General features: G+C 36.7%; 1 protein-coding gene across 3 annotated transcripts in view; it reads right to left on the bottom strand.

The window, feature by feature from the left end:
• Nucleotides 1–1,656: 1,656 nt before the first annotated feature.
• USP33 (ubiquitin specific peptidase 33) overlaps nt 1,657–14,163 on the bottom strand; it is a 59,455-nt gene continuing 46,948 nt past the window's right edge. For all 3 annotated transcript variants that reach the window (XM_005896800.3, XM_070367838.1, XM_070367839.1), the window contains 6 exons: nt 13,360–13,529; nt 12,152–12,233; nt 11,328–11,436; nt 4,463–4,565; nt 3,271–3,339; nt 1,657–2,836 (listed from right to left, as the gene is read on the bottom strand). In XM_005896800.3, the coding sequence (XP_005896862.2) occupies nt 2,679–2,836; nt 3,271–3,339; nt 4,463–4,565; nt 11,328–11,436; nt 12,152–12,233; nt 13,360–13,529 (691 nt within the window). In that variant the 3' untranslated portion in view covers nt 1,657–2,678. The remainder of the gene's footprint in view (nt 2,837–3,270; nt 3,340–4,462; nt 4,566–11,327; nt 11,437–12,151; nt 12,234–13,359; nt 13,530–14,163) is intronic.

The following is a 14,163-nucleotide window of genomic DNA, read 5'->3' as shown; positions in this document are numbered from 1 at the left end:
ATATTTTTGGCAGCCTTCTTACATAGATGTGTCCTTAAAAGTTACACATTTTGAAAAGGAGAAAGAGAATAAGGGATTATATCAAGTGCCAAGTTAAGTATGTATAACAATACCCCTAACTATCATAATCCTATTATCAAGTATAGCAGACACACAGATGTTCAGACCACCCTTCAAGAAAGTACTCACTCCCAGATGAGAATAGAGTGCTTGGCTGACAGCATCTCGCTGTTAGTCCCTCCAGTGTCAATTGGAGGTCATTCTCTTTTCCAGGTAGCCCCTAGTAACAGTAAAAGAGCCAAGCCACTTCTGCCCAGCTGTGAGACTTCTCTAATGGACAACCTTGGTTAGGTTTTCACTGTGCTGCAGAGACGGTCAGGTCTGCATTATGGTCTACTAACTCCTGCTCAATCCTGCTTCCTATTTTCTTTCACTGATGTTACTCTTCAAGAAAGCGTTTGCACTTCTTGCTCCATCTCAGTGTCTGCTTCCTGGAAAACTCAGCCTGAAACATTCTTGTTTAAGAGATGAAAAAAAAAAAAAAAAAACAGGAGATCTGGGAACTTTAAGTGCTATTCCAAACCAATTCATAGTAGAAAGATGACTTCTCTACTATTAAGAGGATATGTATATAGGCAAACTGACTCCAGGGTTCAAAAACTAATCACTTTCATGTTATAAATCAGTGTAGTAGTCTTAAAATATTGTATCAGTATCTCTTAACTGCAATTTTCCTACTTTTCAGCTCAAGTAGTTCCAAGAAAATCATCCTCAGACAAACCGAATTTTTTAATTTGATATCTATTAACACATACGCCAACTTTTAGCTGAGTCTATGGGGTTAACCCTTTATGTATTATTTTGTTATGCATTTAGATGATTATAATGTTAAAAAAAAAAAAAGAGTTCTTAGAGACCAGTACTCTTTTTTTGGCCATCCCATGTGGCAGGTGGAACTCTCCCAATCAGGGATCCAATCCATGTCCTCTACAGGGAAGTGTGGAATCTTAACCACTGGACCACCAGGAAGTCCAAGACCAGTATTCTTATCAATATTATATATCCCAATGACAGATGCTATTAATGAATCTAATGCTAACACCATAATCTGTTTTAAAATAATTCAGTGGGCGATAATATACCATGGTGAATGAAAACAGTGGTATAAAGTTACAATGACTTCAGTTGTAGTCCATATCTGCTACTTCTCTGCTGTACATATGACTTTGGGCAAGCTACCTAACCTAAGTCACAGGGTTATAACCAGGATAAAGTGTAAGTAATACACTTAGAGTGCCTGAAACATCATAAATGGAAAGCACTAAACCTTTTTTGATTATCTCTTAAATGGCAAGCATTATACTAATCTCTGGTGATTCAAGACAGATCAGTAATATTCAAACCTTGAAGAGGATCACAGCATAATCATGAGAAAGAAGAAAAATAAAAGCTATCTATATTTTAAAAAATTCAAATAGATTCTAATGACTGATTATTTAATTTCATTAAATACCAAAACTTTAAAACTATACCAAAACTATACCAAATGACTTAATTTGCATATTGCTGATTAAGAAATAATAAGACATTAGTTCAACAGACTTTATACCCTTCACCCTTAATATCTGCCACATAAACACAACATCCAAGTTATACATTTTTAAATCCTTTTTATTGAACTGATTTTAGTAACACTGTTTTAGCTGGTGGCATCTGCCCCAGACCAAAACAAAGCCACTGTTAATGCTATTGAACATCCTCAAAGTAATCCCATTTGTTTTTGTACTTGGAATATAATTAAACTTTTGACATCACATAATCAAGCAAATAGCAGTGCATACTATGTTATTCAAAAAGACTTTATGCATTTCATTTAAAAAATCATTTCGCAAGAGGCTTCAGCTTTATCAACACATTCTACACTTCATGCTCTCAAAATAAAAGTGCCCTAAAACTAACCCTAAGTTTCTTCTTTTTTACTGTTATTAATGAACACTATTCAGGGTTATAGGAACTGAAATTTAACATTTTACAGTATAAGAGGCAATAAATTATTAATATCTGCTGACACAAATTCCACTCAGACTAAATACATCATTGCTACATTCAAAAAGACATTTTGTAAATATTAATATGCTAATTCATATGCTGCAGTGCAAAAGAAGTGACACCCTAACAGTTTCCTGAGCTTTAGGAAATTAACAACATCTTTCTGACTGTGACTCTCAATTTAAAATAGGTTCTTTATAATATGAAGCCATGTCAAAACTATACAATTAAATTAGGTTTTTAGAGAACTGAAAAGATTGGTCAGAGTTATGGTGGTTTAGGGTAATGAAAAAGTTTTCAAAGCAAAAGTATTTACAAAGCTACAAAGGACTATGGATTTACATGTAGTATAAAGATCAAAGATAACCTGATTGCCAAATGATCACAATTATCCCCTCTCTTTCAAAAATATTACACTGAAAGACTTTATAAGTTATCTAGCATTAAATATGCCAACCTGTAGAATATTATACATTTAACACATTCTTCCATAATGCCCAGTAAGAAGGAATAAAAGCTAAAACATTAAAAATCGAGAAAATAAACATGCTTTTAGGAATGTTTTTGCATGGGAATATGCTAGGGGAAGTGAAAATGATTTTTCATCAGAACTCTATATAGCCTCAAAATTACAAAGACCGAGTTTCTACTTCAATTTTTTCTTCTGCTTGTACTGCATCAGGATCAACATGAACAACTGGAGGCCGCAAGATAACTTCGGGCCCTCCACCATATATAGACTGTAGAAAATTCCATGTTTCTTCAGAAATCTGACCAGAATCTGCTCCTAAAAATCAAGTACATAGAGAAAAAACAATATTTACAAACTTTCATATTCATATTGCAAAAGCTTTCATAATGTACCCCCAATATGAATACTCTAGGAATAACTGAGAAGTTTCAGAACATGAATCTTCAGGCCATCAGCCCATATAGTTACAGGCTGCAACTTTATGGTCTGCCTTAAAAAGTTAGAGATTTTTTTCCCACATATTCTTTTTTTTTAATTAATTTTTATTGGTGTACAGTTGCTTTACAATGTTGTATTAGTTTCTACTGTACAGCAAAGTGAATCAGCTATATGTACACATATAGCCCCTCTTTTTTGGATTTCCTTCCAATTTAGATCACCATAGAGCATTGAGTACTAAGAGTTTCCTGAACTACAGAGTGTGAAAAATCACTAACAAGCGAAGGCTTAATAGTATTAGTCAAACTTACCTTGCCTGAGTATCACATTGCCACATTTGGTGACTGCAATTTTAGTGTTATCAATAGGACCTGGAGGATCTAAGTTAAAAGGCAAAACGAATAATCAAAATGTATAAATGCACCAAACAACTACATATTTCTGAACATGAATTGATGAAGGATGTAACTGTTTAATCAGATTATTTTTCAGTCAGATTATTCTAGTCAGTTCTTAACTGTCTTATTCCAAGCTTCTTTCTTTTTGGGTCTTAGTTCTCCAAAACAGAACCAGGAAAGCAGACAAGTGAAGTTTTCTCACTACCATCCAAAATGTAATAAAAATAATTTCTTAACTATCCATTTGGGGATTACAGATTAAAATGCACTTTTAATGCCACAAAAGAACAATTCCTTTGTAATTTAAAAAGAATGCAACTCTCAGTTTCAGACTGTCATTAAATTAAAAATATTATACAATGAAATGCGAAAATGCATATATATATATATTTTTTGGCTGTGCCTGAAGGTGTGCAGGATCTTAGTTCCCTGACCAGGGATTGGACCTGGATCCTTGGTAGTGAAAACACAGTATCCTAACCACTGGCTGTCAGGGAATTCTCAAAACGAATCCTTTTTTAACGGGAAAAAACTTTGTTTTCCCCTTGAATACAAAAGTATAGTGCACCTTCATCATCAAAATACTTTTAAAAGAAAAAAAGGCACAAGAGAGAAAAAAATACTGTGATTCCACTACAGAAAGACAGGCAAATTATTTTCGCATCTTTCTGGTCTTTTTGCCTTTGTACATGTTTGCCTTTTTAAAGGTTCCAACTATGCATACTATATTATAGCCTTTTTCATATATCAAGAACATCTTATTTTTTAATTATTAAACACTGTTATACAAATAATTTTTAAAGTTCATATAGTATCCCATTGTAACAGATGCACCATAGTTTAACCAATCTTATTGTTGGAAGGATTAAAAAAATGTTTTTAATGTTAAGATTGTAGACTAATTTTTATTTAGTTCCCTTATACTTTCCATGAATATGCTATAATTTGTGAAAGTTTTTAAAAAATTAAAAATAACCAAAATATAAACTAGACTGTATGATCCCTGATCTCTTGTTCAGTAGTTTAATTCCAAATACATATATTCAAAAAACATTTGTCAAGTAAAAAATTTGCAAAGAATTTTGTCTTTCTGTTAAACACTTACCTCCATCTTTACCCTTCACAAAACTTTCCCATTCTCTAAACCATTGCATACTGATGCAATAAAAAGTAGCTGGAGAGTCTTCCTCTTGGAATGCTCTGTTGAGCTACAGAGGAAAAAAAAAATCAGTCACTTAAAGTCTAGAACTTTTGTACTACAAAACTTTTGTGTTTTGTAGCAGAATACAACCATTCTACTTCATTATCTGATGAGGCTAATTCCTGATACACAAAGAACGTGATGTACGTTGATGCTAAGTTATCTTAATAGGACATGTTAACACCTGATAAACATTCAATCAATCCATCTATTGAGTTTTAAGACAAAACCCTAGAGTTATGGAATAATTACAGACTTGCATTTTAAAAAACAGCTTTAAAAAATAAAAAAGTTTTATTAAAGAATAATCCACCTACTATTAACATAAAGTTCAATGGTTTTCAGTTGTTTATAGTTCTGCAACCACTACTGCAATCCATTAAAACATTTCTGACACCCCAGAAAGTTCCCCTGCACCCATTTGCAATCAATCACTTCCGCTCAGCCCCAGGAAACCACTGATCTACTCTACCTTTTTATAAAAAGAAGTTTCATATAAATGGAATGAGACATCACATAGTCATTTTTTATCTTATCTTCTTTCACTTGGCATAATGTTTCTAAGATTCATCATATGCATGCATCAGTAGCTCTACCTTTTTTATGCTTAGTTGTACTCCATTGTAAGGATATACCACATCTTGTTTATCTATTTGGCACCAGATGGGTATATCAATTATTTCCAGTTTGGGACAACTACGACCAATTCTGCTATGAGCATCTGTGTACACGGTTTTGCAGACTTTAATGATCATTTCTCTGGTGTTGTGTGAAAGTTGCTCAGTCTTATCCAACTCTTTGCAACCCCATGGACTATACATTCCAGGGAATTCTCCAGGCCAGAATACTGGAGTGGGTAGCCTTTCCCCTCTCCAGTGGATCTTCCCAACCCAGGGATCAAACCCAGGTCTCCCACATTGCAGATTCCTTACCAGCTGAGCCACAAGGGAAGCCCCATTTCTCTGGTGTAAATACCTAAGAATGAGACTGCTGAGTCACGTGTTGCTGCTGCTGTTCAGTCGCTAAGTTGTGTCCGACTCTTTGTGACCCCATGGAATGTAGCATGTCAGGCTGAGTCCTGTGCTGAGTGGTTGTTTAACCTCTAAAAAACTTTCAAGCTGGTTGTCATTTGGCATGACAAAGAGTTGGTGGCACTCTTTGTTGGGCACACTACATGCCCACCAACAGTGTTTATGAGAATTCTAGTTTTCTACATTTTTGTCAGAACTTGATATTGTCCTCCTGTTTCAGTCATTCTAAAAAGTGTGTAATGTAGCTATAATTTGCATTTTACTAATGACTAATGAGAATGTGTACTTATTCATATGCTTAGTTAACACTCATATATTAAGGATAATGTATATTAAAATATTTTGCTTATTTTCAAACTGGAATATCTGTCTTCTTGAGTTGTATGAATTCTTTACATAACCTGGATATAAGTCCCTTGATGATAAGTGATTTACAAATGCCTAGAACTGGATTTACAAATGCCTAGAACTGGATTTGGAGAAGGCAGTGGTAACATACTCCAGTACTCTTGCCTGGAAAATCCCATGGACGGAGGAGCCTGGTGGGCTGCAGTCCATGGGGTCGCAAAGAGTTGGACAAGACCGAGCGACTTCACTTTCACTTTTCACTTTCATGCACTGGAGAAGGAAATGGCAACCCATTCTAGTGTTCTTGCCTGAACAATCCCAGGGATAGAGGAGCCTAGTAGCCTGCCGTCTACAGGGTCACACAGAGTTGGACATGACTGAAGTGACTAGCAGCAGCAGGACTGGATTTGGGTCTACCTTCCTAATGTACGTTTCTTCTAGTATCAGCATTGCTGGTCTTACTGATTGTCCCATTAACTGAGATGATATACCATCCCACATTACTCTGACAGTGTAACTAACTTTACATAAAATAAATGAAGAAGTGGGCTCACATCCATAAGATTCACTAACTTTACCATATGTTATTGTTCTTTAGTAGCTAAGTCATTTCCAACTCTTTTGCAACCCCATGGACTGTAGCCCACTAGGCTCCTCTGTCCATGGAATTATCCAAGGAAGAACACAGGAGTGGGTTGTCATTTCCTTCTTCAGGGGATCTTCTCGACCCAGGGATTGAACCTGCGTCACCTGCATTGGCAGGCAGATTCTTTACTACCGACCATCACCTAAAAGTCGCTGGCCTACTGAATACTGTTTTTGTGTCTAGGTGACAAAACACTGTGGGCCTGGTACTGTCCTATATGATGCAGTATATATCCCAAACTGTATAGTCCATGGGGTCACAAACAGTCGGTCAAGACTGAGCAACTTTCACAAAACACCAGAGAAATGATCATTAAAGTCTGCAAAACGCTGTACAAAGGGTTTTCTTAAACATTTGACACAAATGATAAAAACCTAGAAATACTGATATAATACTAGCATCTAATCCTCAGACTCCATCATTTTTCTAAATGATGCAACAATATTGTTTATAGTCAAAGAATCCAGTGAAGAATCACCTATTGGGTGATTACTGGCAGTCCAGTGATTGAGACCCTGCACTTCCATTTCAGGGGGCGTAGGTTTGATCCCTGGTCCAGGAACTAGGATCCCACTTGCTGCATGACCAAAAAAACACCCCCCAAAAGAGAAAATCCCAAGAATCACCTGCTGCATATAACTTCCCATTTCCTTTCAGTTCAGTTCAGTTGCTCAGTCGTGTCCGAATCTTTGCAACCCCATGAATTGCAGCACGCCAGGCCTCCCTGTCCATCACCAACTCCCGGAGTTCATTCAAATTCAGTCCATCGAGTCGGTGACGCCATCCAGCCATCTCATCCTCTGTCGTCCCTTTCCCCTCCTGCCCCCAATCCCTCCCAGCATCAGAGTCTTTTCCAATGAGTCAACTCTTCACATGAGGTGGCCAAAGTACTGGAGTTTCAGCTTTAGCATCAGTCCTTCCAATGAACACCCAAGACTGATCTCCTTTGGAATGGACTGGTTGGATCTCCTTGCAGTCCAAGGGACTCTCAAGAGTCTTCTCCAACACCACAGTTCAAAAGCATCAATTCTTCGGTGCTCAGTTTTCTTCACAGTCCAACTCTCACATCCATACATGACCACTGGAAAAACCATAGCCTTGATTAGACAGACCTTTGTTGGCAAAGTAATGTCTCTGCTTTTGAATATGCTATCTAGGTTGGCCATAACTTTCCTTCCAAGGAGTAAGTGTCTTTTAATTTCATGACTGCAGTCACCATCTGCAGTGATTTTTGGAGCCCCCCCACCAAAAAAGTCTGACACTGTTTCCACTGTTTCCCCATCTATTTACCATGAAGTGATGGGACCAGATGCCATGATCTTAGTTTTCTGAATGTTGGCTGAGCTTTAAGTCAACTTTTTCACTCTCCTCTTTCACTTTCATCAAGAGGCTTTTGAGTTCCTCTTCACTTTCTCCCATAAGGGTGGTATCATCTGCATATCAGAAGTTATTGATATTTCTCCCAGAAATCTTGATTTCAGCTTGTGCTTCTCCCAGCCCAGTGTACTCATGATGTACTCTGCAAAGAAGTTAAATAAGCAGGGTGACAATATACAGCCTTGACGTACTCCTTTTCCTATTTGGAACCAGTCTGTTGTTCCATGTCCAGTTCTAACTGTTGCTTCCTGACCTGCATATAGGTTTCTCAAGAGGCAGGTCAGGTGGTCTGGTATTCCCATCTCTTTCAGAATTTTCCACAGTTTATTGTGATCCACACAGTCAAAGGCTTTGGCCTAGTCAATAAAGCAGAAATAGATGCTTTTCTGGAACTCTCTTGCTTTTTCCATGATCCAGCAGATGTTGGCAATTTGATCTCTGGTTCCTCTGCCTTTTCTAAATCCAGCTTGAACATCTGGAAGTTTATGGTTCAAGTACTGTTGAAGCCTGGCTTGAAGAATTTTGAGCATTACTTTACTACCGTGTGAGATGAGTGCAATTGTGCAGCAGTTTGAGCATTCTTTGGCATTGCCTTTCTTTGGGATTGGAATGAAAACTAACCTTTTCCAGTCCTGTGGCCACTGCTGAGTTTTCCAAATTTGCTGGCATATGGAGTGCAGCACTTTCACAGCATCATCTTCCAGGATTTGAAATAGCTCAACTGGAATTCCATCACCTCCACTAGCTTTGTTCGTAGTGATGCTTTCTAAGGCCCACTTGACTTCACATTCCAGGATGTCTGGCTCTAGGTGAGTGAGCACACCATCGTGATTATCTGGGTCGTGAAGCTCTTTTTTGCACAGTTCTTCTGTGTATTCTTGCCACCTCTTTTTAATATCTTCTGCTTCTGTTAGGTCCCCACCATTTCTGTCCTTTATATAATACTATTATTTGCCAGCAAAGGTCCATCTAGTCAAGGCTATGGTTTTTCCAGTAATCATGTATGGATGTGAGAGTTGGACAGTAAAGAAAGCTGAGTGCAGAAGAATTGATGCTTTCGAACTGTGGTGTTGAAGAAGACTCTTGAGAGTCCCTTGGACTGCAAGGAGATCTAACCAGTCCATCCTAAAGAAGATGAATTGGTGATGGACAGGGAGGCCTGGCATGCTGCAGTCCATGTGGTCACAGAGAGTCAGACACGACTGAGCAAGTGAACTGAACTGAATACTATCATAATCTATTTTGAAGTACAAATTATCCAAAATTCAGCAAGGAAAAGTCCCTTCAAGCTGGCTTTTGTGTACTTCTGACATTTCCCCATCATTCTTCAAAGACTTCTTAACTTTTTGGAACAGTATGGAATTCCAAGCTCATCTTGCAATTCCCCTGCCTCAGCCCTGAAAGCAGTCATTTCTCCAAGGAGGGCTGGTCACTTTGACTACAGAAAGATGTTTAGAAGCCAAGATCTGAAAAAAGCTGGGTATGCTCAATCCTACTGGAGTTATCCAGGCCTTTTCGGAGACAAGAGTTAGGAAATTAATTTAGGTACATCATTCATTTCTATACACATGTACACATACACACATTCATAACTCCATATGTATGTGTATGGCCTTCCCAGGTGGCTCAGTGGTAAAGAATCCACCTGGCAATGCAGGAGACGCAAGAGACTTGGGTTCGTTCCCTGGGTTGGGAAGATTCCCTGGAGGAGGAAATGGCAACCCACTTCAGCATTCTTGCCAGGATAATCCCATGGACAGAGGAACCTGGCAAGCTACAGTCCAGAAGTTCCCAAAGAGTTCGACATGACGGAGCACGCACACACATATGCACATGTCTATGACAGTGAGTTCACAAAGATATCTACAATTTTAATCCAATAACAAAGAGTCCGTTTTAGTTTTCTCTCTTTCAATATTTGTAACTCCTTTATCTGACAATAAGAAATCTGGCTCTCATGATACCTGTATTCACTGATCAATCCTACATATGGAATCAATCCCACACAAGGAATCAGTCCCTCAAATCTACCACCACCACTATGCTATGCCTCTTCACATATCCATCTCCAGCCAACATGGAAAACCATTTCCATGTTGCCTGTGCTCCAACACCCTTGACCAGGCCCACACTACTACAAAAAGCTTTCTTTACCTTGTCTGGGCTCTGAAACCCCACTGTGAGCCACTGTCTCTGCTCCTATCTCTAGTATGGCAGCCTACCCACCTTCCATATTTCCTGAAAGTCAGCTATGGTCTTCCTGATCTTCACTGACCAGTTCTTTTAATAGTTACTTAAGTCTTGCATTGCTTGTATTCCTATTCTACTTAAAATACTTAGAATGGCTTCTATTGATCAAACCCTAATGGATACAGTCATTAGCTATCTAAGTATTCATGGAATGACCTATTTTTAATATTCAACTAAAATATGCCTCTTTATAATTAGGAAGCAAATGAGGCTCAAGAACAATAAATCAATCCACACCTGTAATATTCTCCTGTGTATGTAAAAATGTCTTTATTTAGGCAAGGACACACACAAAAAAACACCTCTAAATCTATGAAAAGAAACAGGTATGTGTGAAGAGAAGTGTGTGTCCACAACATGAAATGTACTATTCATCTATAGTGTCTACTCAATAACTTCTCCCCATCTTTTACTAAAAGAATCTCAATTTGCCCTTACAGAATTATCCCTCCACAAATATAATGTGAACAGGAATACAATGAATATGCCTCTCAAGTGACCCAAACTCTAGTAGGATTCTCTGCTAGGAATTCGAGTAAACAAGTAGTTGGAGCCATTTTACTGACAGTACCACTTTGAAGAAACTTACTTCATCTACCTAGACAAATGGAAGTGTGTTCTTTCTCTCCACAAAACCTGGTTATTCAGCTCTTCCTATTGATTCTGTGATCAGACTCTCTATGGCCTGTAATCAAGAAACATCTTGTAATATATTCACTTTATGGGAACTAGGTATAAGTATAGAAAGCTTCCCCAAACAATATTTACTTTACAAAGGGGTGAAAATAGAGAATGCAATCTGAGTAGATGCCTTCTGAAAAAATCACTAGCTTATCAAAATCTATAATTGACTATTTCAGTAAGATTTCTTGCCAGTGGCAATACATAAACCAAAATTTATTACCAATCCATGAAAACAAAAATCCACAAAGGAAGAACTTAACTCACTAGAACTACAGTCACTTTACTGGGGTCTCTCACTGTTATGTGCCCATAACACTTAAAATCTATTACAACTCTTTCATCCAATCATTTCACTTACAGAGTTTTTCTAAGGGTCACTTCTTTTTCTTTATTCTAGATCATTTTTCTAATTTGAAAAGTATCATTTTTTTACCCGAATAAAAATTTCCAATTCAGTTTTTCTTCTTTTTTCAATTTTCTCCGCTTCAATCTGGCAAGTGTGACAAATGTACAGATGGTTGACGGCTGGTCCTCCTCCATACCTAAGGCATGAAGAATATTAATAATTATGATAATCTGGAAGAAAGCTGATCTAGGAAATGTATCCAAGTTTTCATAAAATGTAAAAACTAAATTATTGTGAGGACTTGATTTTATGCTTTTCAGGGTCAATGATTATATCAGTTTATTGATTTGTCTGCTTTATCATATTTGAACTTTCCCTTACAGCTACTTTTGTTACAAAATGTTTGTGGCAACAATAACACACAATAAAAGAAGTAGCTGTCAAAAATTAGCATGTTTATATGTTTATAAATCTTAGGTTATACACAGCCACAGTTTTAATCAAGTTTTAATCAGAAGGAGACTTCCCCTGTCCACTCAAGTAAGAATTCATGAAATGAATTATTTTCAATATTTAAGAAATATATTAGGGGATTGTGTGAAATATTTTTAAATAAAATTTAAAACTTTAGAGAGTTAAATATCACAGCATACCTTTATAGATAGACTATCAGAACAGCCTTTATAGATAGACTATCAGAACAGAAAAATTAGAATTAATTATCTAGATCAGGGCCACTCTAGCTACAAAAGTCTCTCCAGTCATGCTTCAGTGTGAATAAATGAAGGAAAAAGGGAATATTCTACATAAGCAACATACAGCACAAAGAGCACATACAAAATAACCAATCTCTCTTTAACAAATTTCATAAACTGATTTTCACAATATCATACTGATTAAAAAAAACAAACCTGCTATATAGGTTATCCCAAATGTTCTGAGGCAGCATCAAAACCAGGTCTTCAATATAACCAGCTTTTCGTGGAGGAACACCTAGAAAAGTTTAAAATGAATCTGTCTCGTTCCTTTTGTTAATTTTAACTGATTAATTCTTAGCATTTTTTCAATTATTATTCTTAAAAACTCTCCCCAAGAGGTAGAAAATTAAGTATAAACATACGTTCCTGAAGAGATATTTTCTCTTGAAATATAGAGTAAGTTAACCAAGATGTTCAGGTATTTAACTTACATAAATCTTTACTAAGCCATGACTATGTATTGGAGCAAACCAGAGTTAAATCAGAGACAATCTTTTCTTCATGGAGCTAATAAGCCAGAAGAAGACATTTAGAATTTACATGAATAACCAAAAGGCAGGCACAGATAAATGCCATAAAAGGATTATAGGGAGATTCTGAACAGGAAGAGATTTAAGTTAATAGCTCAAGTGGGAGAAAGTAATAAGAGAAAAATTCACATACAGAAATATTTTCAAAGTTTAGATTTCTAAATCCAATACAGGACATTTCTACTATTTCTTGAGGTTTCGCTGCAAAAATAATAAATGAGAATAACAAGTCTTCGACCATGAAATTTAATTAAAAGTGTCACACTAAGGTATTATTTGTCATGGGAACAAGCAGTAACACAGTCAGTCACAAAGGGAGAAGTTATATTTAGCAAATAACTGCATGAGGTTTTTTTTGTTGTTGTTAAATTTCAAGTACATTTTTTTGGTTAGGAAAAGAGCCAGCTATTCATTTAGACAAAAGGGATAAGAGCCATGGATGCAGTTGGAGCTGGATGTCTGTCAGCTGAGAACAATGATGAGCAATGGAAGTGCTCCCTGTACCTTAATCGGGTGTTTATGCATCTGTCTTCACTATGAAACTGGAGCTTTGAGAACAGAAACAGTGTTTCTGGTATTTTTAGACTCTAGCACAGCATTTGGAAATGGTACCCAATAAATATTATTATCTATTCTATGAAGAGACTATAGATTACCCATACTTATAAGAAAAAAACTAATTTCTGAGACCATAGTAAATTAAACACATTTAAGTTGGAATGCAGATGGGAAATGGAAAATAAATGGAAGAGGAAAATCCTTGGCTCTCGTCTTATTTGTAAATTATTTAATAGAAAATTCCTACTACTACTTTTCATTAGAGTTTCTTACCTCCATGAATACAGAGAAAATCATTATTTGAAATAGGGCCAGGTTCAGCAAAGGTCTTAAATTTATTTAGCCACTGTCGAGAAATATAAAACTGAAGGAGACTTGGTTCCATTATGTTCAACAAATTTGATATTCTTCGCCTCTCTTTTTGTGCTTCTTCACTGCTCTTCCTATTAAGGACAGTAATTCATTATATTCAATAAGCATTTTACTCCATTAGACTAGTAAAGTGGATTTTTCCACTTCCTTATTAGACTTTGCATACACACTGATAGAGTTATCCCTCCATGTCCATGGGGGACTGGTTCCAGGAACCCTGCAGATACCAAAGCCTTATATAAAATGGTATAGCATTTGCATCTAACCTGTGCATATCCTCTCATATATATTAAATTACTTCTAGATTAAACAATACCTAATACAATGTAAATGCTACGCAAACATTAGTATATAGGGCATAAATTGGTAGCTAGATAGTTACTGGTGAGCAATTTCAAGTTTTGCTTTTTGGAACTTTCTGGAATCTTTCCCTCCCCAATATTTCTTATCTGCCGTTGGTTGAATCCTCAGATGCAAAACCCATGCAACATGGAAGGTGGACTGTGCTGTGAATCTTATTAGGTCTTGAAAATTATTCATAAGAAATATATTGTACTTTGCTCCCTGCTTCCCCCACTGCATTATAACCCTAGGGGTCATATCTAGGTGATAACTAATGTATCCACATAACTACTGTTAGAAAACAGACATTCAAATGATTGCTAACAAGACAGTAGCTTGTACAATCTTTTAGAGGACACTAGA

The sequence above is a fragment of the Bos mutus genome, chromosome 3 (genome assembly GCF_027580195.1).
Source record: "Bos mutus isolate GX-2022 chromosome 3, NWIPB_WYAK_1.1, whole genome shotgun sequence".
Taxonomy (NCBI): Eukaryota; Metazoa; Chordata; class Mammalia; order Artiodactyla; family Bovidae; genus Bos; species Bos mutus.
This window is presented reverse-complemented; position numbering and strand designations above follow the sequence as displayed.